Source organism: Paralichthys olivaceus, chromosome 13 (genome assembly GCF_024713975.1).
Source record: "Paralichthys olivaceus isolate ysfri-2021 chromosome 13, ASM2471397v2, whole genome shotgun sequence".
Taxonomy (NCBI): domain Eukaryota; kingdom Metazoa; phylum Chordata; class Actinopteri; order Pleuronectiformes; family Paralichthyidae; genus Paralichthys; species Paralichthys olivaceus.
The window spans coordinates 23,413,134-23,441,062 of record NC_091105.1 but is presented as its reverse complement, the minus strand read 5'-3'; the positions used below and the strand labels follow the sequence as shown (position 1 = coordinate 23,441,062).

Genomic DNA, 27,929 nt, shown 5'->3' with positions numbered 1-27,929 from the left:
AAAAAAGAGAAAACATCGGCGGCCGAGTTTGACATTTAAGAGGCTTTTAATCCGGTTTTTAATCAGGCATAATGACGCCAGCCCAGTGGAGCCGTCTGGGTCCTAAGCGTTGCTATCATACACAGCGTCGGTTGCTAGGTAGAGAGAAGCACGCAGACACACGGATGTAGGAGACATCAGGGAAGTTGACGTTGAAACCTCGAGTCTCCCGAGCAGAGAGAGCGGAACAGTGTGAGTTTGCTCAACGAAACCAGTGTGTCTCATCTGCACCGTGAGTCTGTGGCGGCTGTTAAAAGTGGCCATTTTAAAACGCCATTACGAAACTGCACACAGATGGGAGCATCGTTAATGAGTGCGTGAATGCTGTGTCCTGTTTCAGCCACAACAGCCACAAGTCGCATGGACACATCAGGAGAGGATGTCCAGTCACAGCTCACTGATAGAAGTGCACCTTGCACAGCTTTAGCTGTTGATGAATCGACCGATATCAGTGGCAATGCTCAGCTTTTGCTATATGTCCGATTTTACCACTCAGAATTATGTTTCATTGCCAAGCCGGTTTACACATACAAGGAATTTGCTGTGGTGTGCAATTATTAATATAGAAAAAAAAAAAACAGGAAACAAAAATACTATAAGCAAAATAAAAAATACTATCGTGGAAAGGATTGTGCAAAATGAACAGTTATTGTTATTTGTGTTACAGACATGGTGAGGGACGTGAGTTCAGTTCAATTACAGAGAGGAAATAAATCTGTGAGGACATCTTAGGACAACCTCTGGTGTGTGTGCTGCACTTACAACACACACACACACCAGAGGTTGTTTCATCTTTATGGGTCAAAGAAATGTAGGCCAATGCAAATTCTAAGACAAAATGTCTATTGCACTTTGTTTCATGTTTGTCCAGCAAAGGCATTGTATTTTTGCCAGTTTGTGTTAGAATGATTTTGTGTAGTTACAAAAGCAGCATTGTGCAATAAAAATGTTAATTAAACTGATTTAGTCTGGTAAAAAAGTACGAGCCTGCATTTGTATGTAATTATTCGGACCCCAGAAGGGGAGGAGGGTTGATTTCTGGACCTCTTGCAATTTTTCAGTCGAAAAATTGTGCTAGACCAAACAGGAAGTCGGCCATTTTGAATTAAGTGGCCATTTCTGACCATTTATACATGCTGCGTATGAACAAACTCCTCATAGAGCTTTCATCAGATCAACTTTAAATTCGGTGAGTGTCATCTCAACTCCATGCTGAATAAAACTACCTCAATTTTTTTAGTGTACATCATATGGGTTGACCATGGCATGGCATCAAAGTTTGATGATTCGCCAAAAAAAGAGGGACTCATCATAACTCCCCTGTGCATTGTCCAATCACCCTCAAAACTCATTCACACGATCACATAGCCTGAACAGATCCATATGTCAATATTGATCCGTTGTCACAGCGCCACCTGCTGGTGACAGGAAGTGACATGTTTTATACTTAGATGTACTGCTGCTCACTGCTTTACAATATACAGCTCAAATGAGCTTAGACACGCTATATGAACATGGTCAGGATTGTGACATTTCCTTCAACCGTGTAAACGTTGAAGTGCAGCAAAGGTTGATCCTTCGCCAAAGAAGGCGAAGTTGTCATAACTCCACTGTGCATTCTGCAATCAGCACCAAAATTCAGCCACATGATCAGTGTTCCAGCCTCAACAGCTCCAGATGTCAATATTAACTCAGGGTCATAGAGCCAACTTCTGAGTTGTCATGAAACAGGAAGGTTTTTTTTCTCCACTGTGCATTGTCCAACATTTTCCCCTTTAATCACAGCTTATTCTTCATATCAATCAGTCTCTTAAGTATATACTCTTATATTTCAAGTTTTATTTTGTTGACCTAGCTATGGTTAGTTAGCCAGAAAAAAGCTAGTTAGCTAACAGCTAGTTGATATTGTACATATTTTTTTTCTCACTAGTAATGGATTGTAAAATAAGACTTACATGCATCAGATATGCAAAAGCTGCTGTTTGAAATGTATGAAAGGTGTTTAGTGAATACATACTGTATGGGTAATTTTTGACCAATGTGTGTAAAAGTGATGTAGAAATACAAAATTTACATTTGTTTATGAAATAAGAAAGGAAAAAGGAAAATTATTGATTTGTGGTAATCAAAAAACTAGATATTTAATCAATACTTAGAATGTTGAATGATAAAATACACTTATTTTAAAGATATAGCAAAGAAACACTCATGCATGAAATAACACAAGAAATTAATATGGGTCATTTTTGACCCATGTTGTGCATTAGAAGGGTAGGGATACAAAAATTATTTTATGCCAAAGGTAACAAAGCAAAAAATAAAGGATTAATTGCAGAATACCTGAAATACTGAATGATGAAATTCATTAACAGGTCACTTTTGACCCATGTTGTGTATCAAAGGGTTAAGCTGAAAGAAAAACCCACTTTTTAACTCAGTTTTTTATAAAAGAACACTTAAAAGGATTCATTAAGCAAACAATTCCTTGTTGTCAGTTTGCTTCTATGTCTCAGTGTCAGAGGTCATAGATTGCTTTGATGTCTTAGACCGTTGCAAAGGTGAAAGATTTATGCGATCTGAAGAGAGACAAGAGTGTTTTTGACCTGAACAGATCTTTTATTCAGTGTGTAATGATAGTAATAGCACAACCTACTGCCAAAAAGAGGTAAGCCTTGCTTTACAACTTTAATTCAATTTTCATAAAATGTTCACAATGTGGTCTACATTAATGGCGTGGTCTGTAATGCTAATTAGTGGGTGTGGTCCAGCGGTGCAAAATAGATGCAGGAAGTGACGTGTTTATCCTTCCACAAACTAGGAGCAGTTTCACCCGGTCACTGTATGCCCTCCCCCCGCGGCCACATCAGGTCCTGAGATCGCAACTGCTTAGGCTCACACAATGCTGCTCGCAGCCCTAGTTAGGGCCAGAGCACGACAGTGCAAAGACCCTATTGAACTGTGTTGATTATTCTTCTATCTTCTTCTTCTTAGAAATGAATTGCTTTTCTGGGATATTCATCATGCTAAAAAATTCACCAAAATATGTGGGTGTGTCAGGTTTGGGGAAAATTACGTATTTTAATGTGATCAGGAACATGCGTCCAAAAATGTCTCGATAGTGCCCCGTAGAAATTTCCAACGGGGGTGTTCCCACCCCTTTATTTTCATCTTCAGTTATTAAAATTTGAACTTGTGTATCATTCCCAGACGCACATATAATCCCCTTGACACTTAGCAACACCCAACAGGAAGTCAGCCATTTTGGTTTGAAAATGAAATTTGGCTTGATTTTTGGCATTTTCCCACCTGAACTGGGTCATAGTGCCACCTACTGATTTGCCATCAAACAGGAAGCATTTCTAACTCCACTGTGCATTGTCCAATCAGCACCAAAATCCAGCCTAAAAAGATCTGTTAGTCTGTATATCACAGAAAAATAAGATCAATGATGAGAAATCACAACAGAATGATTGAGGTTGTCTGTGAAGGCTGAGGCTTTGATGACAGGACCAATGAGAATGCAAGACTATACAAACTAATATACAAGCCCAATGAGACAAATTGTGATTTGTGAATATGGGCTATGCAAATAAAATTTGATTGATATATAGTGAAAGTGATAGTGATAGTGATAGCACCACTTACTGGCAAGAGGAAGGGGTATTAAATTAAAACTTTAATTCTATTTTTAATTTCTCGCAGCCCTAGTTGTTATTATTATTATTATTATTATTATTGTGATTATTATTGTACATTATTATATTAGTCATTAGAGGGCATTAGAATGAAAAATATATGATGAAATTTAAACACAGAGGTTTTCTGCTCACAAAATCTTTTCCAAGAAAAAATGTAGTTTCAGTGACTTTGTGAAACATTTCATATGTCAGAAGTAAATAAATAGCTTGGTAGGAAACAGTTGTTGTCATTATTTAGCTTTTTGAGTGAAGTGTTGCCATAGCGACATGTAAACGACAAACAGTCGGCTAAGATGATTTAAAAGATAAAACATTCTCTTGTGAAGGATCAGGTGAACAGAGGTTTTTATTTAACCCAGGGTGAGAGTCACTGTTCCTGATTAAAGTTAAGTGACTGTTTTTTTTATCTGTTAGGGCTGATCGTGTTTTACTGTGAATTTTTTTTAAATGAATATCTCTGTCATTGTGTGCAGAATGTCTTTGTCCAGGATGCAGAGCCTGAGCGTGGTAGCCTTGCTGGAGGATTGCTCAGACCAGCTGGACATACTGGTACACAGTTTAACTGTGCAGATCAGCAGGGAGCGGGACAGTGCAGCTGCACAGGTGAGCTTCACTGTGTGGATCTCATGTTCTATAGCAGGTCCCAAGGCAAGAGCATCCAAAACTAATTAAACATGTTTAACTCAGCAATGGAATCAAACGGAAACACTAGGGAACAACCAGGAATTAGAATGACACTCAGTAGCCTATAGCGCAAAGTTCTGCCAAGGTCCAACAGTCTCCTTAAATTCAGTTGAGCTAGATCAAATCACATACACTTATAGAAATCAGAACCTAAAATGTACCTAATTTTTGAACACAGGTGAAACACATCAGGGACGGGTCAGAAAACTAGACAAAGTCAGAAAGTAATGCAAAAAGAAGATATACAAGAAAAGTAAAACAGGAACTAGTAAATCCAAAATAAGACCTATGAATCTAAAAATACAAAACCAAAGTCAAACGAAGATCACATGACCATTCTAAATACCAATATTCCACGAATCAAAAAAATGAGCCCAACACATAATGTCAAACACACATCAAAGGACCATGACATAATTAATCAATTTAATAGAAACATATATGTGTGTGTGTGGGTGCACATGTGTGTTTGTGTGTTTGGTGTGTGGTCCAGGTAGTACTTGTGGGGACCTTAATCTGTGTACACAGTCACATTATGGGGACTTGTCCTCCTTATTGGCCCCAAGAGCAAGTCCCCATAATGTAAATCATAAAATTTCAAGGTGAAGGCATCTGTTAGGGTTTCATTGGCAAGTAGTAACTGTGTTTGTGTGTGTGTGTGTGTGTGTGTTTTAGGAGCGAGCCAGACTGACCAAGCTGAGGAGGGACTGGTGAGTTGTGCAGAAAAACTTTATATTGAAGAAACCGGGTTTTTTTGGTCTAATTTCTCGGTGTCTCTCTCTGAAGTCAATACATCCAGCAGCAGATTTTCAAGCTGCTTTCAGAGCTGGAGGAGAAGCAGACTTTCACCTCTCTGCTGCAGGTGGTGGAGGAAGAGGAGCAGAGGAAGAAGGCTGAGAAAATGCAAAGGTTTATTGATACTGATAATAATTCATTTTAAGACACGTTACATTTTAAGTGAGACACACAACACAAATGATTGTGTTTTAACATCACATTACATCCACAAAACACAGTTAATGGACCTTCAACATACTTTGATCTGGGATTAAGTTACATTTTTAACTTTAGGATCAACTGGTGCATAAATGTACAAAAGAGTTTTATGGACATTTAAAGGTACAGTGTGTAGAATTTTTTGAAACATGAAAAAGAACTAGTAGTAGACTTCAGTTGTCATAAAAACTCAAAAGGTGTTTAGTTTGTCCAGTCTGGACTAATGTAAAAAACATGGCGACGTCCGTAGAGAGGAGTCCCTCCATGTAAATATAAAGTATTTAAATATAAAGGGCCTTTTCTGGGGTAAAGAAAACTACAATTCATACAATTTAGATGAAACGAACTAGTGAAAACATCATAAGGGTTATTCTACATTAAATTTCTGCCAATAGTTCCCTTTCACCTAAATCTTACACACCGGACCTTTAAAGGAAAAAGAACATCAGAGATTTAGAAACTGTGTCTATTCTGAAGAAAGAGCCAGACAGACTTTTTTTCTTGTAAATTTCCATCTTTCTTGTTAAATTATAACTTCCTTCTTGTAATATTATGACAAAAGAAGTCTGTGTTGTATCAGTAATGCGTGTCTCTCCACCCAGAGAGGGAAAGAGGGAGCTGAAGCAGAAAAAAAAAACTCTACAGAGACAACAAAAGAAGCTCCAACAGAATATAGAGAAATATGAGGTGAGAAATTTGGAGCAAATCCAAAAACCAAAGCAATCTGTGTGAATAGCTGCTAAAGCTGAAAGTTGATCTATTAATTCAAGCAAACTGATTCTTTATTTAAGAACAAAATTAAACAAGTTAGCACGTTGTTGAAAGTCCAGTGTTTCAAGTACTTTCAATACCCCTCTGCTCAGGACTTGTGCCGGCACATGACAGGCCTGAGGCGTCAGCTGGATGAGCAGTCATTGCAGGCTGCTACCTGGAGGAGGATTGTGGACAAAGAGGCTGAGCTGCAGCTACAACTGGCACAAAACAGGACCAGTCAGGCTGAGAAGGGGATGGAGGAGCAGCTGGAGGAGCAGTATGAGGTGGGTCCAGTTGTCCACCTGTTCCATTGCAGCCTGGGTTCACACCACGTATCAACCAAACAGAAACAGATGCTTTCAAATTCAAATATGGGGTGGCTGTGGCTGAGGGGTAGAGTGGTCATCCTCCAACCAGAAGGTCGGTAGCCCAATCCCTAGTCTTCCCATCTGCATGCCAAAGTGTCCTTGGGCAAGGTACTGAACCCAGAATTGCCCCATAGAACAAAAAAGTGCTGCTCATAGATGCACTGTATGAATGTGTGTGTGAATGGGTGAATGGCAACTGTAGTGTAAAGCACTTTGAGTGGTCATCAAGACTAGAAAAGCTCTATATAAATACAAACCATTTACAAATTGAAATTCTATCTTTCTGTTCCCTTTTTTGCTCAGAGGACCAAAATACATTTATCTTAGCTGCAGCTGAAATTTAAATTCAGACTCCAGAAAATATTCACGTCATCTCATCAGTTATGTCCCTTCTTTGGCAGATGCTGCAGAAACAGCAGAGGGAGGAGGTGAAAGTTCACGAGGTGTCAAGTCAATACCAGCAAAATCATCAAAAGGTAATTCTACAAACATCAGATTATTGTGTACTGTGTAAATCTGTCATTAGCTTAGCTGCAGTTAAAATGTGTTATCTGTGACGTCTGGGAGAAATTCATATACATGCCTCAACCCTGTGCTGTCTTCTCAGAGACTGTGGTTTTTATCCGCACTCCTGGTTTATGGGTTTGGTCTAAATCCTGCATAAATCACAATTTGTCTCATAGGGCTTAACAAAGAGCGACATCCTCTGTCCTTAACCCTCAACAAGAGAAAGGAAAGATTAACCAAAAAAACTATTAAAAGAGGGAAACTAGGACTAAAGCACTGCAGATGTATGCCTCCACCAACAAGGGCAGTTTCTGTGTACATATTTCAAAAAAAATAATGTTTCCAGATTTATATAAAGGTCAATTTAACCTTTGAGATCACTTTATCTTTGAGTCCAAGTGACAACTGATCAAAGGTCGAAGAAATTCCCTCAAGCAGTCTTGAGATATCACATTCAAGTGGCCAAAAACATGTCACCTTGACCTTTGACCACTGAAATCTAATCAATTCATCAGTGAGTCCAAGTGTAAAGAAATTCACTATGGGCAGGCCTGAAAGATCCCATTCACAATGACATGAGATCACTGTGCCCTTGTCCTTTGACTTTTCGACTGACAAACTCTAATCACTTCAATCCTTGTCCAAGTGAATATTGGTATCTTTAGATATTGCGTTCACAGGAATGGGACCGACAGACAATCTGAAAACATAATGCCTCCGACCACTGGCTGTCGCCGGCACAGAGGCGTAAACACCTCGAAACCTTAGAGACAGCTACATGTTAGGGATCCCTCTCCCAGGAAGGACAGAAGTGCAATAGATGCCATGTGTAACTGATTGCAGCAACAACATAACAATATTTACAACACTGATCTTAAGAAACAGTTTTTAACATTATGGAAAGGTGTGTCAATGGTTTCCATTCTGCTCCTGTTGTTTACTTCAAGTATTGATTGTGTTGTTTAAGTCATGTTTTGCTTAAATGTTGTCTCTCTTACTGTTATGATGATAATATTTATCCAGTGCTGCAGCAGAGCCTAATGTTTGTGTGGTTATTGTTGATCAGAGCTTGCAGCAGCAGCTGCAGCAGTTGCGGCAGCGCACAGAGCTGATGCTGCTGGAGAAGACGGAGCAGCTGAACAACGTGTGCCGCAAAAGAACAGTGAACTTGGACAAACTGTCAGAGATGAGGAGAAGGGTGAGCAGCTCCTGGTGCCCAACACGTCACAGTGAAAAGCTGCTGATGCTCAACAGGACACTCAGTCACTGCAGTTGATGATTATCATTAATTTGATGCTAATTTGTGTTCAGTTAAGGGAGATGGAGGAGGTTAAGATGGAGGACAGGCAGGAGCAGGAGAAACTGCGCCACCAGAAGGCAGAGACCAGAGCTGTTACCATGGTAAAGACAGTCAGAACTCAGATCCAGGACTCTCCCCATCATGGTCTATCTGGTCTTTTTGTCCTGGTTGTTCATTGTACTGATTACCCTAATTCTAAACACTGTTCTGTGATCTTTGACCCTGCAGCTGCAGGCCTGGTGGAGAGGCTGCATGGTCCGCAGAGGCCTTGGCAGTTGTAAAAAAGCAGAGGATGGCAAGAAGGGCAAGAAAGGCAACAAGAACAAAGAAGGAAAAGAGAAGAAGAAAAAATGATCTATGTAAAATATTTAATTTTTGCTTATTTCAAACCTGTGACAAATAGAACAATGTATCTCATACATTTCAGAAGAAAACAAAAAGTGGTACACTATATGTAAAGGTAACATGGAACATCACCATCATATCATCATACTCTATATGAAAATATCAACAGGCACAATGGTAGCATATTGATTCAAAGTCCTGAGTCCAGACTTTGTGTTAAAGTATAACCTGAGCAAGGTCAAACACTTTTTATAATATTAAATAATATCAAATACAAAAAAAAATGCAAGAAATCAGAATGGAGAACTACTAAGTAGTCTACTGTTAATGACCATAGGTCATACATTATATCATCAACACCTTTTTCATTATATGACAAGGAGCTTAGTCACAGTATTTCAATACTATGCAGTTACACATTATAAAATTCATTAAGTACAGAGGTCAAAGAAAGATGACTCATTAGAAAGTCTATGTGGGAAATTAAGTGAAATTTCCCACTGCTGTCAGCTTAATGTACTTGTGTCTGAGGAGCAGAAGACTCTGATATTACAAAACAGGAAGAGGAATATTTCATAATAAATAGGCATGGGGGAGTTGACGTTTGTGTGTACCAGCCACCTTAAAACACTTGGACATCTGTAAAGAACTGTACTCATGTCTTCACGCCAATTCTCACAAAGATCAGGGCTGAGGCCTCTATCAAAGCACATCTAAACCTGAGCAAGGAGGTCCTGCAAGACCTTTACACTCTAAATGTCAACACAAGATTGTTGAAACTGTCTGTCCATTAATCCAGTCCTCTACCTAAAAGAACATTTGTAAACAATAAATGACAAATTTTGTCAAATGTTATTTTGTTCATCAATAAGGCTGAAATAATCAAGTTCGAGCTTCTTAACTGTGAATATTTTCTGTCAAAGCATCACACTGGTGGATCTGCTCAGCATGCATGTAGTTGTTGTTACCGATGATGACATAGTTGAGGTGGGAGCTCTGGATGTTGATGTTCGGAGGCTCCTCTGGTGAAACACAACAGTGAGGAAGAGGAGGTACAGGAGAAGTGTGCTCTGCCCCCTGCTGTCCATGGCTGCAGCTGCACCTCTGATCTGCAACATGGGGAAAATGAGAACAGTGTGAGAGCTTTGATGTGTTTGATACAACTATTACAAAAATACAACTAAATAGCAGAGTATAAAATTCAGCTCATGCGTGTATTTTAGGTTTCTACAAATATGCTGTTAATTAAAAGTATTACCCACCGTGCACCTGGAGCTCAGGTGTCTGTATTAAAGGCTGACTATCTGCCACAGCAGTTTCATAGGTGTCTTTACCGATGACGCAGTCGATCAGAGTTGAGTTGTTGATGTTCACAATCAAAATGGTTGATGGCGGACTCCGGAGTGCGACTGTTTTATCAAAAGTTGAGGGAGAGAAGGAGGAGAAGGGTAGAATATGAGAATGGGAAGTTGTTGTTCCAAAGTGACGCAAAAGCAGAAATGTTTAACTACCACAGAGTTCCTGCACATATGAGCTTCCTCAATGAACAACAACGAGTTCATTTTACAGCTCATCGCTAGTTTACCAAGCTGCCGCATAAAACACTGAATGTTTCAATAATCACAAATTCAAGAATTCATTTATCACATACATGAGAATCAACTTGGTGTAAATCTGTAGACAGATTAAAGACCCTGAAGGTTTTCATCAGTTTCAACAGAATCTAACATGAAAAGCAGAAGTTACCTTGTGTAGTTTTATCCACTTTCCGCTGATGGTTTCCAGCTTGAAAAACAGACAGTGATGTTATGTGGTGTTACATTTTACCGAATGATGAATTATCTTTTCAGGACTTCATGCTTTTGGCTCACAAGGCAGTGCTGAAATACCAGTGCACATGTTTTTGCAGAACACAGACTATCTGTCACACCACAGAGGTACAGACACAGAATCTGGACCGAGACATGGCAGCAAACGAAACACTGACACTGATTCTGGTAATAATTATGAAATGAATCTGTAATACCTGGGCAGCAGGGGACCATCTCACACAGCAAAGTGTCCAATGGGAAGCAGAAGAGTTCACAGGCTCTTCTGCAGCTCTTCTGTGCTGCCCTCTGCACCACCTGGACCGCTCTCTGCATGTTGAAGGCTTTAACAATCATTCCCTGCAGGAGGAGGAGAAGAAGAAGAAGAAGCGGGTTGGGGAGTCATCTTCATCTTGGCTGCATCACAATAACATCCACTGCTACTACAGAGCTGTTTTCTAGGTCACAGGAATCTTGTCTATGTGGCCGCAGCATTTCAAGTAGGGGAACTTTTACACCACAACCAATATATACGGAAATAGAGGTAGAGGGGGGGTGTTTCAACCAATAAGATGAATAAAGGACATTTATTCATCTTATAAAATCACGTGTATGATTAAGCTTTGTATTTGATCTGTTATAATGTGTTTAATGTTAATGTTAATATGTTAGAGCTGTGTATTCTTTCCATGCACAGACTCTTCACAGGAGACATGTCGACATGTTACAGCAGGGAAATAATTCAACTGTAGATGCTGCGTTCACGTGCTTCTCAGAGAGGCTACTTCCCGAGTTGTGAGGTCGTTTCTGAGAAATCGGTGTTGTCAGGTTCTCTGAAGTAGGAATGTGGGTTAAACCAACACCTTGATACGTTTTGTCCAACATTTGCATGATAACGAAGAGCAAAGAAAACGGATCAGGTAGGACAGGCGGATAAATCATTTCAAACTCTTGCACGTTAACCATACCGTGTGTATTGGTGTATTGTTTAGTGAAAGATGGACGTGTAGTATGAAGGTGACAAAGCGTAACATTTGACTAGTTAACATTACAAATTGCCATTTGAAACAGATGTAGAATCGTCTTCATTGCTCTATAAGTGATTGTGTCGATGCTTTTTTCGAGTTTTCACGAGTCAGGAAATCATTTCCCGATGATACCGACGCCACACGGACGCAGTACGCGGTGGCTGGAACACCTGGAGCTGTCCTGATGTGACGGCTCGAAATGGCTGCTGAGAAAACTGCTATTAATATTGTATAAACAAGAGACATTTACAGAAAGTGTCCATACATCGGGCGTGTGTGAAGAAACTCACCTGATTCCAGTGCTCTGTCTCACATCACGGAATAGCTGCTGTCTGGGTGTCGGTCGGTGTGTAGAACACATGATGAGGCTCTCACACATATAAACTTCAGGGGTCTGCAGGGAAATCCCTGACAGCAGCGCGCATGCACACTCCACCTCGGGGATTCCATTAGATTAGAAATTCTCTAATGTCTGATGACATCTCGCCGAAAAGCGTGAGAGGCCACGCCTCATGCTTGCATGATGCGTTTTGTTCATGGCCCTGCTGCACAGTCATGAAAAACAACAGAGTCTTAACACAAATGTATTCAGTTGCTCAAAATATTTAATTCTAATCTGATCATGGTTTGGACATATGCCTCCTCACATATACAACCATTATTGTCAACTGTCTGCTGCTGCCTTCATCTCTGTCAGACTTTTTCTTTTGTATAAACACTTTAAACAATTATGTTATTATAGACAGTCTTTAATCCTGAATGTTTCTATACAGTTATTTTCTGTTAAACGATTCAGTGGTTTATCTTTACTCTTGTTGATGGTGAAGAACAGAGGACGTTGCACCTTGTGAAGCCCTTTCAGGCAAATTGCGATATGTGAATATGGGCTTTGCAAATACAATTTGATTGATTGATTGATTGATTGACTGATTGAGACTACTTGTGTCTTATTGTCTATATCTATATGTCTGCAGTCAAACCTGCTAAATAGTTTTGAAGAAATATTCTGGTTGCAAAAAAAGAATTGCTCCACGGGGGTTCATCATATGACACCTATTAAGATTTGCATATGGAAAAATAAAATATAGATTTGTCATAACGATGACAACAATGAACTGAACCGAACATGTGTTGTAAACAGTATTTTGCAGTGTGTATGTTGCATTCACCTATGAATGAATTTAGTATATGATCATTACACATATAGAGACAGAGGGTGTGCATGATGATGCTCATGGGTGGAACCATATATATATAGGGGAGGTACTACAGCTGGTATAAAAGAGGTGTTTTCTAAAATTGGAAACAAAAACTAGTCTGGCAGACTAAGAAAACAATATGCTGTACACCTTTTGGAATTGTCTTCAAACCAGTAGATAAACAACATAAATTTGGGTCTGGGCAATCTTTGAGAAAAAACACAATAATAACTGCCAACTCCACCATGCTGCCTTGAAACAAACGTAAAAATCCCAAATTACTTTTTATTATTATAATTTTTTTCAATTCACTTGTTTGTGTACCTTAATCACTTTGTATGCATAAAATACAAAACTGAGACATGCTGCTTCATTCAGTGAAATGTCTAGCAACAGGATTAGTTTCTCTTTTATAAGGTCAGGTGCTTTAAGGTATTCAATAAAAGTATAAAGTATAAAAAAGTAATACAATCATGTCGACATATTACATCCATTCAAATGTTTACTTGATTAAAAGTATAAATATTCTCTGCAAAGTGTATTTGAATTATCAAAAGTTGAAGTACTCAGGCCTTGACTATCATATATTAAAATCATTCATTGTTAAATCCATGTATCAGTAGCATTACAAATTACAAACAATCATTTTTACAATAGTGAATTGTAAAAATCTCGTGTCTTACAGCTGCTGTGACTGTTTCTGAAACCTCTGCCATGTAATCACCTCCGTAAACAGGAAGTCAGTATAATGTCATGACTTACATACATTCCATACTACCAGCCAGGGCTGGCAGCGATATTTGCAGCTTGACTGCCGGTCCATTGTAAATGAAATTATAATATTTACATATTGTATGTTAAATTTCAGATTTAATAGTGTTCATACAGTTTAGTAGGCAGTTTTCAAAAAGCTTGACCAAAGGTTTAGCTAATTGTTGTAATAAATAATATAGATACTTTACATAAGTTTTAATTTCCAGTCTTAATGGTGTATCAAAATCTTTGCATCAGCCTGAAACTATTTTGGATGGATAGATGGATGGTTGGACCAAATATAAAACTGTGATTTTAAAGTAAATTACTGAAGCTTATACCCAACACACACAAGTTGTTACCTGAGCAGCCTGGTTATATTGAGCCTTCAACTTGTGATTATTTAAGAGCTAACGTGGTCCAGGAACACACCTATTGGTGTCCAAGTATTGTTACAATAGTATAATAGCGGCGTAGGGGTCCGCGTCGTCGACGCGACGCAGAAGCATAAACTAGGCTTAAGTCTGAGCACTCAGCAATCACAACGATATATTATTAACTTTTTTACAGTTTTGTAAAAATGTTAAAATCCCTCAAAATCAATAACTTGGCACAATAGCCATAGTTACTATGTAACTATGATTATCATAAGACCAGTTACATTATTACATTCTTTATATCTATGTATCAGTGCATATTTAACCTGGACAAGGTGTAGCTAGTTGTAATTGACAATACATTTTGGTAGGTATGTCCAACCCAAGGGCAAGACGACATTTAAAGGGTCACATGATAAATCTAGAGAGCTTTGTTATGATTAATAATTAATTAACAAATACTGTTCTGCTACATAAATTATTTGTTTATTTGTTTTTATATTTTATATAAATTTTTTCACATATTTGCCTTTTTTGGGGCCATTTAGAATTATTTAAAGTGAAATGTGTCTGGTGGAAATGCTGCTGACTTGAAGGGTTTTTTTGTATTGTATTTTTTTTTGTATTCTTGTCATTTTTGTGAAGCACTTTGTAACAGTGGTTATTAAATGTGCAATATGAATAAAGTCATCATTATTATTATTATTATTATCATTATACTTATAATGATTATTATGATAAAAACAATAATTATTATTCTCATTATTATCTTATGTTCTATTCAATTTTAAAAGTAATTAGCAACTATGGATGCAGTGGAAGAAATGGTAGTTTATGACATGAGGTGAGGTAGAAGAATATAATTCTCAAATGAAATAAAAGTGTTGATTATGTTGATTATGTTGATAAAGTAAGATTATGTACTTACTGTACATAATCAAATTTTATGGCTAAAAACTGTATACTTTTACAGCTCAAAAATAAATCAAAAGCATTATCCTTGGTATAACAGTGTGACTAACAATTTTTTATCTTATTTTGTATAAAGAATATTAGCCCTATAAATATTATTTTGAGTTAGCACTTAAAGGTGCAGTGTATAGAATTTAGTGATATCTAGTGGTGTAGTTGCATCGTGCAACTGAACACCCCTCACCTCACCCTCCCCTTCCAAACATGAATATGTGGTAGTCGTCAGTTGTCATAAAAACTCAAAATGTGTTAAGTTTGTCCAGTTTGGAAAAAAAACATGTCGGCCTCCGTGGATAAGACCTGCTCCTTAAAGGTCCAGTGTGTAAGATTTAGGTGAAAGGGAACTGTTGTCAGAAATTTAATGTAGAATAATCCTCATGATGTTTTCACTAATTTGTTTCATCTAAATTGTATGAATTGTTGTTCTATTCACCCCAGCAAAGGCCCTTTATATTGAAATACTTAATATGTACAATAAACTAAACACTTTTTGAGTTTTTATGACAATTAAAGGCTACCACCGTTTCTTTTTCATGTTTGGAAGGAGAGGATGAGGTGAGGGGTGTTCAGCTGCAACATGCAATTTCAACACTAGATATCACTAACTTCTACACACTGAACCTTTAAGTGATTATAACATATTTATAGAAAGGGCCCATTCTAGAGTAAAGAAAATGACAGTTCATACAGTTCAGATAAAAACACACTAGAGAAAATATCACCATGGCATAATTTTTATTCAATATTTTCCAATAGATCCCTTTCAACTAAATCTTACACTGAATCTTCAAAGGAATAAGTTATGAGTTTACTACAGGAAGACAGAGGGCAAAACACAACTCACGTGACCACCATTTTTTCCCAACTCCCCCTGAAAGCAGCATGAGTTCTGTTGAATGACCAGTAGGGGCAGTCGAGAGTGAAAATCAGTGGAGCTTCCTGGATGGAAACAAAACACAAGAGCGGAGCTCACACACACGCGCGCGCACACACACACACACACACACGCACACACATACATGCACGGGGCCGAGCTGCGGGCAGGACGTTTAAACATGTTTTCATGAGGCCGGAGCGTGTGTGAGCGGAGCTGATCATACCAACAGCACAACACTGGTAAAACACATGTGTCTGTGCCACAGGGAGAAGAGCAGCACTGCGGCTGTGGATCTGGACTCAGGAAGCTCGGACACCCAGTGGTCCCCCACAGACAAGGTAGGTCCCCCCCAGCAGCACACACACACACACACACACACACCCACACACACCATCACGTTCACCATGAAATGATTCAACACAATGGATGCGTCATTGTGTCAGTTTTGACCTATGCGACTGTGCAACCTTGGGAGGGATGCAGATGTGTCAGATTTCATGTTGCATGCACTGACAGATATTAGAGCTACAGCTATTACACTGGTACCACACGAACTGTACAAACACACCTCAGTCATTTTAGAAAATATTGCCATATCATTATTAACTAACCCCCCCCCCCCCCTTACCTATGTGATTCAGGATCCACTTCAGTGAGTGTGTAAACTGTACACTGTGGGGTTTGCATCAGCCCCATCGTCCATGCTGCTGTGTCTCAGCTGTGTCTGCTCTTGTTTTCACTCTCTCTGCCCCAAAACACACACAGGTTATTAGACCAGAAATTCCAGCAAGTGATTGCAGCTGTATAAACGATGGCATATAATTACAGCCACACACTCTCTGCCCAGCTGCATGCTCTCCAGCACAGTGGCAGCCTGTGTCAACGCAGCAGCAGCAGCTTTTCACCACTCATACCCTCGGCAGGAAGGCCATCTAGACCTTGATCCATGAGGACTGCTAATCACTGAATGTTCAGCTCCACACCCTAAAAGAAACAGTCAGCGCACAGGGGAGTTTTGATTAATGAATAGCTCCAGCAGGAAAGATTCAAGTTTTAACGCAGGCTTTTATTTTCAGTTTGATTGCCTTTCAGGGGCAGGGACTGCAGTAAGGATGGGTTTTGAAGGCCAGTGAGGAAACTGCCCACTATCTATTATTTCCTAAGGTGGCAGACACTGTCGGGTTCTTAAGTTAAAACTATTTTATCTGATCTACTGATAGATGGTTACCCAGTTAATCAGCAGTTCCTGTAACAGATGACGGCTGTCGGTCGGCCTCGCCTTTCTGATAGTAGTGCAGGATAAACAATGACTGTGCAGAAATACCAACAAGCTCCTCTATCCGTGATCTGTATGTATGCCACCATGGATCGATAGTAAACAACAAAAGCGCACTCACTGAAAATAATTTTAGGACACTGGTAGTGGTGGTGGCTGTATTGATTTAAGCTGCTCCAAAGTTTCCAATAGCCAACTTTAACAGTCTGCTGAAATGGAGAACATTGTGCATGGGATAACGTGTGATTTCAGCCTCGGCTGCAGTGTGTTTTTAGCGCCACCATTTCCTGTGTGACCCGGTTCTGTGCACAATCACTATTATCTACAGGATTAGCCACAAATCCAAGATTATGGTGTTATTATTTCTCATGCTTTTTGCGATTGTGCCACCAGATCAACCAAAGGGATGGTTTTGGTGACTTTAGTTCCCTTTAACGCTAGATTAGATATTCAGTATCCACCCAACTCTGGCCCCGCTGATCCAAAATATGTAACAGGTAAATAATGTCGGACAACCGAAGATGGTCAAAAGTGACAGATCACATTTATGCTTTTTGCTTTGATCCAGACTTACTGTATCTCAATCACTGCACAGAGTGGCATTACACTTTCATGGTCATTAACAGGACTTCGAATGACTTTGGTGATCCACTGACTTTTTCTGTTGCGCCACCATGAGGCTGACACCATGAGGCTGACATTGGGAAGTTTGTCCGATGCTTTGTCTCGTGACCAAATACCTGTCCCATAACTCACCTGTGACTAGAGTCTAGTGTTGACTGGTAGAATGCTATGCTAAGCTAAGCTAAAGTGGTAAACTTAAGTAATATTGTGAGTATTTAAGTGAACATTCAGTTGAGCTTGGCATGACATGTTGAACTATAGCTGCACTCATAACTCATCCAAGGCCCAACAGTCCCCTCATGAGACCATGTTTAATTTCACCAGATGCAAATGTTAATTTGGACATGCTCCAAATTGCACATATTCATTCAAGTATCAGTCCCCTAATCGTGTCAGAGTTTTTTCATTAAGATCCATTAATAGTTCTCTTGGAAATTTAAGAAAATATTGCAAAACATCTCGCAATGTTAAAGAAACTGAATTAAGATTCCAAGATCTGACCCCTGATCCGGATCCACACTAAACATTTAATGGGTTCTTCCCTGACCAACACCACATCCTTCACCAAGTTTTCTGGTAATCCATGAGGTAGTTTTTGTATAATCCTGCTAATTTAAAGACAGATAAACAAACAAATGCAGAGGAAAACACGACTCCTTGGTGGAGGTAGTAAAACTTGAAACCACTGCAGCTCCTTTAGTCAGAAATCACCATGTTTCTGAAAGTGATTAACTGTCAGTGTCTCCTGTCAGAATGAACGAGGAGCTGGTCGATAACTGTAGGGTCAGGAAAAAACAGGCCTTGGACTTTGGCCTTAAAAATACGTCCAATCATTTAGTACAGACATGTTGAGTAATCAAACAACAATAATTGCCCATCATTATATTTAGCTTCATGCACCACACAGCTTTTAACAGTGACTAATTCACATCTCAGTTAACAGGACAATGACAGTGTTGCTACATAGAGAGGTGAAGTCATCGGTGTGGATACACCAGTTACCAGAAGGAATGACAGGTTCCAGAAAGGGTGCAGTATTGTCTGAGAGCCAGGTAAACTGTAACAGGAGAAGCACAGTGCTACACCTTTATGCTGTTTTTGCTTTCAGGAAAATGTCGACTGTGGCTCCTCTCTGTCCCTAACAGAAGGGCTAGGAGCAGCCTGATTCCTTCTTCCTCCCCGCCTGCTTCGCCCCCTACATGGCCAGCAGGAGTCCCACCCTGAGCCAGGAAGCCAGGGATTCTGTAGCCGGGACCCCTGAGGCCACCGCTGATTCTCAGCCGGTGCCTGGGGTCTTCTGCAAGCTGTGCCTCAGTGAACAGCCATCTGCAGCCACCAGCCAACTGCAAAGCTGCAACTGTAACTTCTGCACAGCTGTAAGTTGAGACTTAACCACTTCATATGAGATATTTACAGTAGATAATGCTCAAATCAAAGTATTTCTTTGAACAGTGAAGGACACAGTAGCAGCAATGGATCTCAAACTGGTGAACCTCTGTTCCGGAAGCAGAACATGGGTCCTCCAGGCTATAGTTAGATTGTCTAAACGAAGAAAAAGTGTATATCTCCTTCTTTGCTCATGTCTTAATCATTTTGTATGGGCAGTGAATTTTGCAGCTCCATTTCCTGCTTTAGGATCCTAAAATAGATGTTGACAGCTTTAGTGAAATGCCGAGTTTCAACACAGGTCTGACTTTCTATCACATTCAATTACTTTGAATTGTCCCTGGAAATTTTTGTGATTCTCCCAAACATTTTTTATATCAACTACTTGGAACTCCCCAATATCACCTGGGAGTGTTTCCATCTAGAATAGATTTGTGGGATTAGTCAGATCTTTTATTACAGAATTATCAAGGTCTGTTACTACACTGTTCCTGCTGTCTGGTATATACTGTTATGCTCTGACACAGAAAGGTTGTCAGATAGCGGCAGGTGTTAATATCCGTCCGTGCTGGCTAAGTTGCCAGTGTTTTGCACGCACAAGGTCACACAGATAGAACACGCACACACACGACGGGGGAAGGAGGGAGGGAGATGGATAAACTGTGCTTATCAGCTGGACTGCATTGTATGAACCTGGTTCGCCAGCACACCACACACTATTGCTTGTGTTTTATCGTGTTAAATGGCAAAGCACATGATGAGCACAAGATTGTGTTAATAAATGAGTTAGAGTAAAAGATACAGCCCAGAACTCCACAACAGATTTGTTTTTCATGTTCCACAGAATAGTGACTTATAAATGTTTTTAGTTTCTGTTCCTCCAAACAGTCTGCCTTTGCACAATGTTTACATGGTTCCTTTACTTCATAATTCATGGCTGAGGTAACGTGTGACTTTTGACCCAAGGCTGCTCATACGAAATCTCTGTTTATTTGGCATTTTGTGTTTCCCTGTTTGCACAACAGCTCATTTTTCCTTTGTTTTTTAATTTGACTATATTCGTCATCAGTACATTTCCGTATTTTGATCTGTTTTGCATAGTTTTTCATCCAGGGTGGATGGTGAAGATAAAATATATGCCTATGATGTAGTTTATGTATTGCTGTTTGCAAGGGAATGGCATGTGTGATATATTGCAGTACTATTGGTTCCTCTCAATATCCAGACTAATGGTGCAGTGTTGTTCCTCCCTCTCCAGTGTTTGCAGCAGTATGTTCAACTGGCCATCATGGAGGGTGGGGGGGCACCCATCACCTGCCCAGATATGGCCTGCCAAAAGACCGGAGTGCTATTGGACTCTGAGGTATGTCCTGTTTAAAACCAACCATATATAGGTCATGAGAAGATGTCTCTGGATGCCATTAAATACAAAAATAATGTTGATTTCCCAGCTTAAAACTGGTTTGAGGCAAATTCATTTTGATTTACCTTTAATTTATAAGTTGCTTGCTCCACCAGTTTATTAGTGCAAGCAGACTTGCAGAAAATATATGGGTTGGATTGACGAAGGTCAGGTGTTGAAATCCAACCTTAACAATAGTTTCGAGGAAATTCTTGTTTTTTCGTTGGTAAATTGTTTAATGTGGTAATGTCTGACTGCTTAGTCACGCAGAAAGTGAAACCCTGCAAGCTGTTGGACATCACAGATTCCTTGCAGTTAGCTGATCTGATTTTTTTTGTCTGTAAACAAGACTTGTATTTATCCTCATAGTTTTGATTGATTTGATTGAATCTTGAAAATCTTTTATTGTACTATTGTACTTTCCTCTGAGCTCTTAGAAATAATGCAGCAATTTGCAGTTGCTAGGTAACCACTTTATCCTGGATGATTATTTGAAGTATTGTAATCACATGAAATAATCTTGACCAATAGGCTTTTTTTGCACTTATCTGTTAGGGTTTACATGCAAATGACTTGACAAAATGCTTTTTTTATAAGTCGTGCAATGGGGTTATATGAAAATCTGCAAACCTTATTTTTAAACCCCTGTGATCTCTTTATGAGTGCTCACACTCAAAATTCATTGTCCAAAATCAGACTGAATAAAACATGACTAAAGCCCCTCTGTGTGCCTGGTGATTGCAGATAGCCAGTCTGGCTGCAGCGGATCAGGTGGAGCTGTATCAGCGGCTGAAGTTTGAGAGAGGTAGGTATTGTTGCATTAGCGTGATGATGGCTGGTGACAGGCAGGGGGCTATTTTAGGTCACACCACAGCTGGGGGCATTACACTAGCTCCACAGCGTGCTGAGCTTCACATGCCTGGGATACATGTGGGACATCTAGTATTATCCAGGAGGGACTGAAACTGGCGCTTCAATACCTTCAAGGAGTTCTATAGCAAATGCTTTAAGAGACTTGTAACTCTTCTGATTAATGTGACTGCTGTATGACCCATGCATAAATGATTGCACTTAAATCGTGGACATGTTTTGTGAAACTAAGTCTTGCTTTGGAGCCAGACAAACAGCAGTGTTGAAATAGCTTTCTGTTGACATTTGCAAACTGCAAACAGGTTAGTTTGCCTTGCAGCTATATTTGGCTTTTCCAGTTGCACAATAACAATATGCTCTAAAGCCAATAATAGTTATAGTTTACTCAGACAATAAATCATAAGACTCATAATGTTTGAAGCATAAAGAAGTGCAAAGTACAGGCTGTTTTGCAGCAGTGTTTTCCTTTCTGTTTTGACTCACAAATACAATAATGAACCTGTGAAGGAGATTAGAGTCCACACATTAATGTTTGCTTTTGAATTTGTATCCCTAACATTTCTATAAAAGTTCATGAGCTGGAAATAAGAACATTGTATTTGTTAGATGTTTTGTGTCGTGCTAGCTTGTAGACAGTGTGTCCACCACTGTGGTCCAGACTGAATCTTATTGTAAAATGTGGTCCCCATAAATTGTAATAAGTAACTCATCCAACCATCATCACTTTTAAATTGAATCATTAGAAATATTTAGGTAATAATCAAATTGCAAAATTAAGGATATTTCCATCAGTTCAGTTGTGTTAAAAGAGGAAAAATACAACTTGCATGGAACCAGTTAGTGTTTGACTGTTGAGAATTTTTTTTAAATTCATTTCCTGTGGATTGATTAATTGACTCATTGTTTTAGTTCCAAACCATTGATGAACATGAAATACAAGTCAGACAACTATTGGTCAATATTAACAAAACATGCATTTATCTCCGCTCCTACTTCATGAAACTTTAGCCGATCTCTCTCTTTGCCTCTGCAGGAGTAAAGCTGGACCCCAGTAAAGCCTGGTGCCCAGTGATTGAGTGCCAGGCGGTGTGCAGTGTGCAGCCAGGCTCCGAGGGCCAGCCCACTGCTGTGCCCTGCCCGACCTGCCACACCGTCTTCTGCTCCGGCTGCCGAGGCCCCTGGCAGGACAGCCACACCTGCCCCGAACGCCAGCCCATGATGTCACCCTCACCCTCTCATGAAAGCAGGTCAGTCAGTTAACTTTAGTCAGCCGCCCGCCAAACTTTGAAAATGATACTGTGTGTGCTGAAAGCAGGGTTAGTGTGTGAGACCAGACTGAGGGTTTACATAAGGAACACCTTTTACTGCTGTTAACGGAATTCAGGTGGCTGAGTGATGATGGCAATAATTGGTTTTAAACTGTAGAGGTTTCCTTTCTAAGAGTTTAAATCTTAGAAAATCCCATTATTAATCTCGTCCTTCCATTGAATCTGAATGGAACAGTTGTAGTATCAGAATATTTACACTGAGTGGATCATATAAGTGATGTGTTCCTCATTTCCCAGTTGAGAGCTGAAAACAAACATAATTGCAGGATTAATAGCCCAGTATTCCTCAGTAGTGCCCTCTGTGTAGTCCCTGTTGTACAGTTATATGACTGCGCTGCCCTTCGCTGTGGCTTTGCCTCACTGGCTGATGTCATTGTAGACTGGCTGTGTTGTGTTAGAATTTCATTGTCTCTGTGCCAAAGGGAGGTGAAGGGTGGGCATTGAGCCGGTCTGAGTGACTCCACTGTACAGAAGGAGCCTGTGCTGTAGTGGACCAGTGGTCTCTGCAGTGAGATGTGGAGGATGGAGCAGGCTGAGTGAGGGGAAGACATCTTTAGATTTGAACTTTAGAGCATAATATACATTTGACAGGCAAACAGTGTTGTTGTACTTATCCTATAGCTATGATTTCACAATTACTCTGGTTAGGATTCCAATATCCCTCAGTGTAACTCCCCCTTAGAGATTTCTGACTAGAAAGTTATTTTCACGTTTTATTTTTGAATTCACCTAATTTGATTCCCTTAAATAACGTAAGTAATGTTATTACTGCTTTGTGTGCATCCACTCTATTTAAGAGGGGTTGTTCCTTTTTTTTTTAATGTGTCTATGACAAGTCATGTTTCTGTTCCACCTTTATTATTTTCAGTTGACATTGAGGCTATATGTCAGCATTATTATAGGAACAGCTTTTTGTTTCTGTGAATCATTGTACAGGTTGTTTGGTCTCTTCCATGCTTGCTTACATCATGGTACTTTTCTGGCTTTGTCGTTTTCAGGCAATGTCGTTGCAATTAGAGCTGAACAATTATAATCATTATAAATGAAGCTTTGTGCTGCTACAGAGCTGCCCGGGCCTACAATCAATCTTCCCTTGGATGAACATAGCTCCTTGGTTCAGACCCCAGCAGAAAGAAATCATATCATCACTTTATTTCCTGTGAAAATCAAATACATAAATTACTATATTATGCATATTATTTAGCCCTAGTCGCTAATCCTGGTTGTGCTTTCTTGGTTATTTTTTTCTTCAAGGGAATAATTCCTAATGAATTTGGAGATATGGAGAAGTGACAATTCACTGAACTCACATTTATAGATGCTTTAATCAGTTTTAGCTCTCACATCATGCTACCTGTCCGTCACCAGCAGGCATGCAAAGTTAGCAACAGATATGTCATTTTTAAGAGCCAGCTACGTCCATGAGGACATCGCTAAAGGGAGAGTGAATATTGGATTCGTTTTTATAAATGAGATTGTATTAATTTTTGCCTTAACAACCATAGAATAATATGTCAGGGTTGTGTTCACAGCTAATTTAAGGTTTAAGGATATTTCGTCAAAGAAAATTCTATGTGATAAAATAATGGAAACTAAACAACCTTTGACTAGGAGGTTATCAATAGCAGCGTCTGCCCTAAATTGCACTCAGAGAATATTTCCTTCATACCTTTCCCTCCCAAAATAATTAACCCAGTTCAATGTGAGCACTGACCCATCACTCTGCTGCTAAATAAAGACTTCACACACAGCCAGGAGACTCTTGAGGCCTTTTCCCTCTAAACTGCATACCTCATATCTTTGTTGTGCTTTCCTCTTCATCCACAGGGGCCGCTCCTACAGCCACTCTGACATGCCCATCAAACAATGTCCCATGTGTGGCATCTTCATCGAGAGGAACCAGGGCTGTGCACAGATGCTGTGCAAGAGCTGCAAACACACCTTCTGCTGGTACTGTCTACAGAACCTGGATGTGAGTCCAGCTGCAACACATCTCACACATGTGTAGTTCAAAACATCTCAGCCTACCTCACCGTCTTCAGCTTGTTTTTGAATTCCCTCAGCGATTAATAGTCAGTTAATTTCTTGTCTTAACATTTTTTTGGAAATGTAGGGTGACATCTTCCTGAGGCACTATGACAAGGGACCATGCAGAAACAAGCTGGGACACTCCAGGGCCTCTGTGATGTGGAACAGAACACAGGTGAGGCCTTTGAGCAGCCACCAGAGCAGACCCAAGCTGTTACCCAGTCAGAGGCTACACCCTTTGGAGGCCCCCTTCATCATCTGTGTAGACCACAAAGGCCGAACTGAAATGAGTCGTTCAGGTCCACAGAGGATTTCGTATCCGAGTCACCAGCTTGTGCTGCCCTGACTGTTGCATCGTTAACTACTTTGAGCCGCTGCATTTACTGCAGCTCGGCCTCCCTCATAGATTATGAACACTATTGTCACCTCACCTAACATGTCTTTTAACATTTCTACTGTTAACTGTTCGACTGAGCCTGCATTTGTCTCCAGGGATAGGTTGGGCAGGGATGATTCCAGTCATTGCATCCTTCATGGCTTTAGAATGGACGTATTCATTTTTTGGCTGCATTTTGAAGGAGCCTTGTAAGTAGAATGGCCCCGTCATGCCGCTGTGACACAGTTGGTCAAATGCAGCCCCCGAAGGATGCGTCTCCTGAACTGGAGCACAGCTATACAGTATCCATTTCAGGGTTGTGGTGACGTGCTATTGTCCCAATGGATTAGACTGCAGAACCACCCATCCATAAGTGGCAGCTTATTCCATTCATGGCTTTGATTTTAGTAAAACTGTTCCATCACATTATCAGGATTGGATGTTAAAGATTTTGGACTCTTTCCCAGCTGCACTGTTGTGCCAGTCAATTCAGTGAGTCACTGTAGAAATGCCTGGTGAAGAAAACATTAGAGGAACCAACGCAGCCTGTGGCAGCTTCAGTTGTCATACAAACTCAAAAGGTGTTTAGTTTGTCCAGTCTGGACTAATGTAAAAAACAAGGCGGCCTCTGTAGAGAGGGTACCCTCTATGTAAATATAAAGTATTTAAATATAAAGGGTCTTTTCTGGGTAAAGAAAACTACAATTCATACAATTTAGATGAAACAAACTGGTGAAAACATCATGAGGATTATTCTACATTCAATTTCTGCCAATAGATCCCTTTCACCTAAATGTTACACACTGGACCACACTGGTACTCACACTTTAAAGTGTGTGTACAAAACAAGTGTGTCTAATCTTTGAACAAACTCACTCACCATCTCACTTGGGAAACTCCATCTGTGCATCTGCAGCTAATTTATTGCTGAACTTCCCTTTAAAGTCTCTTTCAGCTGGTTGTTGGTGGTTTGTTGTTTTCTACCAGTGGGCCCAAATAATCCTTTATCAGACATTAAGCTGAACTAATCCCTGCACTAATCTTACATTCCTGCCCTGTAATAAAGTCGTGCATTCAACACAACAATTACAATTGGCTCCCGAACCTACTTTCTCTCTTTTTCCTGAGGTCATTATCTCATGATTAGCCTCAGTTTTCACCGGACTTCCTTGTTGTGTGTTGGTGTGCCTGCGTCGCTGAGTGTTGTTGTAGTACAAGAGAACAGTTGTTCCTTGCAAAACAGGTCACGGCAGACTAAGTCACACCCTTGCTTAACAGGTCCTCTAAGTTTTACAGTCTACTTGTGAAAAATTCCTTTTGCCACTGTAACTCCTTCTTAGCTGCCTCCAACCACTGCTGTTGTAACAAGACATCAACAGTTAACATATAGTGGTTTCGTCTATTTCGATAACATTATGATCTATAGTGGTACACACTACATCCCCAAAAGTTCTGTTTATAGACACCAACCATTGATTTTGTATGCTGCTACAAGAGCACGCCTTCAGCCACAACAGCGTTGGTTTGTTTGGTCAGTAGTGTTGTGAAATAAGGCCTTGCAGTCAGTATCTCAGTTGTTGTAAGTGGATGCGCCGAGGTCAGTGTCACTCCACCATCTGTCACTGGTTCCAACTGTAAATCAGAGCAGCAGTATTAAACCGTATACTTTACTCTTAGCAATTTGTTTACAGTAATGATGCGCTGATGTTAGACGTGAAAGACAATTAACCCAAATGATGAAGTTGCAGACTGTTAAACAAAAACTTCCCTCTGTGTTTGTCTCTGTGAGCAACCTCGGTCAAATGATACAAGTGTGTTCAGCCTATTGTTAGTATGAAAACATGGATTTGATTGATTATTGATTGATTGGTGTGTGTTCCTTCAGGTGGTGGGTATCCTGGTGGGGGTCAGCATCATTGTGCTGGTGACATCTCCACTCCTCCTGCTGGCCTCGCCCTGCATCTTGTGCTGCATCTGCAAGCCCTGCAGAGGGAAGAAGAAGAAGAAGAAGAAGAGGAAGAAGGACGTCAGTCAGCCTGACTCCTCCTCATCATAGCAGCTCCTCCCTCTCATTGGCCCAGCCCACTCATGATGTTGCCTGAAGAAACCAACAAAGTGCAAGTGGTGGAAATGAACATTAGGAACAATGGAGTACTTCTTCCTTTCTCTACAGACTGGAAGGCTCGTCAGTGGAATGGTGGAAGTGTAACTGTGAGGAGACTGAATGTAACTCATTCATCTAAGTTGTTTTCAGATGCACACCTGGACTCAAAGAGAAGGCAGCGGCTGTCAGAGTTCTCCTGGAATGAGCTCTCTCTTTGTCTCTCTCTCTCTCTCTTTCTCACACACACACACAGTTAATGCCACCCTCATGTGCCAAATGTCATGATGCCAAACCAGAGGTGTTAGGTGCTCAAGTGCCTCACTCTATAGTGCCTGGTGCTTGGTTGTATTTGCTTTGCCTTCCATTCTATCTTTATCTTATGCAAAACTTTTAGCATTATAAAATCGGACAACTGGATCACACAGGGTCGTAAATCCCTAGTTAAAAAAAAGCAAAATATTCTTTCTTAACGGGAGAAGGCAAATGGTATATATGTGTGCACTGTATATTCTTTACTGATATGAAATATGATAGGAACTTTTCTCCTGCAAGTGTGTATCGTTTCCATCTGGTGTATGTTCCAGACCAAAGGCTCTAAAGAATGACATGTACTTTTCTAAAAGTGTGTTAATATGTATTTAAGGGTTACGTGTGTATGTTATCATTTCTACATTTATGTTGATGTTTCTGCATCAGATGTTTTATAAAAGCACCACTGTAATTGAAATAAACATAGTGTATTGTACATGCATCAGATGGTTTTGTTTTTTCTCATTACGTTTCTCTGTTTTGGCAAGAAGAGCGAACATCTGAAGACAAGAAGAAGAAGAA

The 27,929-nt window shown here is 40.0% G+C and overlaps 3 protein-coding genes across 8 annotated transcripts; 2 read left to right on the top strand and 1 right to left on the bottom strand.

The window, feature by feature from the left end:
• The first annotated feature begins 76 nt into the window (after positions 1 to 76).
• iqcg (IQ motif containing G) lies at positions 77 to 9,545 on the top strand. 2 transcript variants are annotated; one of them, XM_069537365.1, is made up of 10 exons: positions 77 to 231; positions 4,211 to 4,340; positions 5,097 to 5,131; positions 5,208 to 5,330; positions 6,020 to 6,104; positions 6,281 to 6,454; positions 6,940 to 7,014; positions 8,112 to 8,243; positions 8,357 to 8,446; positions 8,574 to 9,545. In XM_069537365.1, exons 2-10 carry the CDS (start codon positions 4,212 to 4,214, stop codon positions 8,697 to 8,699), a joined length of 969 nt encoding a protein of 322 aa, XP_069393466.1. In that variant the 5' UTR covers positions 77 to 231; position 4,211; the 3' UTR covers positions 8,700 to 9,545. The 2 variants fall into 2 exon arrangements, with proteins under 2 accessions (XP_069393466.1, XP_019946727.2); XM_020091168.2 differs by lacking the exon at positions 77 to 231 and adding an exon at positions 2,546 to 2,704.
• LOC138413517 (uncharacterized) lies at positions 8,697 to 16,430 on the bottom strand. Of its 3 annotated transcripts, XM_069537367.1 has the most exons (6): positions 15,672 to 16,430; positions 11,817 to 12,071; positions 10,717 to 10,858; positions 10,437 to 10,475; positions 9,953 to 10,099; positions 8,697 to 9,799 (listed from the first exon to the last, which is right to left on the bottom strand). In XM_069537367.1, the coding sequence occupies exons 3-6, from the start codon at positions 10,853 to 10,855 to the stop codon at positions 9,588 to 9,590; spliced, it is 537 nt and encodes a 178-aa protein (XP_069393468.1). In that variant the 5' UTR covers positions 10,856 to 10,858; positions 11,817 to 12,071; positions 15,672 to 16,430; the 3' UTR covers positions 8,697 to 9,587. The 3 variants fall into 3 exon arrangements, with proteins under 3 accessions (XP_069393468.1, XP_069393469.1, XP_069393470.1); XM_069537368.1 differs by lacking the exon at positions 15,672 to 16,430 and having other exon boundaries at positions 11,817 to 14,551; XM_069537369.1 differs by lacking the exons at positions 10,437 to 10,475; positions 15,672 to 16,430 and having other exon boundaries at positions 11,817 to 12,014.
• Positions 15,901 to 27,849, top strand: rnf144b (ring finger protein 144B). Of its 3 annotated transcripts, XM_069537366.1 has the most exons (9): positions 15,903 to 16,042; positions 18,541 to 18,656; positions 18,750 to 18,980; positions 20,249 to 20,353; positions 21,137 to 21,197; positions 22,296 to 22,509; positions 24,418 to 24,562; positions 24,704 to 24,793; positions 26,880 to 27,849. In XM_069537366.1, the coding sequence occupies exons 3-9, from the start codon at positions 18,804 to 18,806 to the stop codon at positions 27,048 to 27,050; spliced, it is 963 nt and encodes a 320-aa protein (XP_069393467.1). In that variant the 5' UTR covers positions 15,903 to 16,042; positions 18,541 to 18,656; positions 18,750 to 18,803; the 3' UTR covers positions 27,051 to 27,849. The 3 variants fall into 3 exon arrangements, with proteins under 3 accessions (XP_019946608.2, XP_019946607.2, XP_069393467.1); XM_020091049.2 differs by lacking the exon at positions 18,541 to 18,656 and having other exon boundaries at positions 15,901 to 16,042; XM_020091048.2 differs by lacking the exon at positions 18,541 to 18,656 and having other exon boundaries at positions 15,901 to 16,042; positions 18,713 to 18,980.
• Positions 27,850 to 27,929: the final 80 nt, after the last annotated feature.

What these genes read in the sequence shown, in the direction of transcription:
- rnf144b (XM_020091049.2), top strand. Translation starts at nt 18,804, where the DNA reads ATGGCCAGCAGGAGTCCCACCCTGAGCCAGGAAGCCAGGGATTCTGTA. An exon ending in ACTGTCTACAGAACCTGGAT is followed by an intron (nt 24,563 to 24,703) that starts GTGAGTCCAGCT and finishes TTGGAAATGTAG; the next exon opens with GGTGACATCTTCCTGAGGCA. An exon ending in TGATGTGGAACAGAACACAG is followed by an intron (nt 24,794 to 26,879) that starts GTGAGGCCTTTG and finishes GTGTTCCTTCAG; the next exon opens with GTGGTGGGTATCCTGGTGGG.
- LOC138413517 (XM_069537367.1), bottom strand. Translation starts at nt 10,855, where the DNA reads ATGATTGTTAAAGCCTTCAACATGCAGAGAGCGGTCCAGGTGGTGCAG. An exon ending in GATGGTCCCCTGCTGCCCAG is followed by an intron (nt 10,476 to 10,716) that starts GTATTACAGATT and finishes CTGTTTTTCAAG; the next exon opens with CTGGAAACCATCAGCGGAAA. An exon ending in ACCTGAGCTCCAGGTGCACG is followed by an intron (nt 9,800 to 9,952) that starts GTGGGTAATACT and finishes CCCATGTTGCAG; the next exon opens with ATCAGAGGTGCAGCTGCAGC.
- iqcg (XM_020091168.2), top strand. Translation starts at nt 2,670, where the DNA reads ATGATAGTAATAGCACAACCTACTGCCAAAAAGAG. An exon ending in ACCAAGCTGAGGAGGGACTG is followed by an intron (nt 5,132 to 5,207) that starts GTGAGTTGTGCA and finishes CTCTCTCTGAAG; the next exon opens with TCAATACATCCAGCAGCAGA. An exon ending in TGTCAGAGATGAGGAGAAGG is followed by an intron (nt 8,244 to 8,356) that starts GTGAGCAGCTCC and finishes ATTTGTGTTCAG; the next exon opens with TTAAGGGAGATGGAGGAGGT.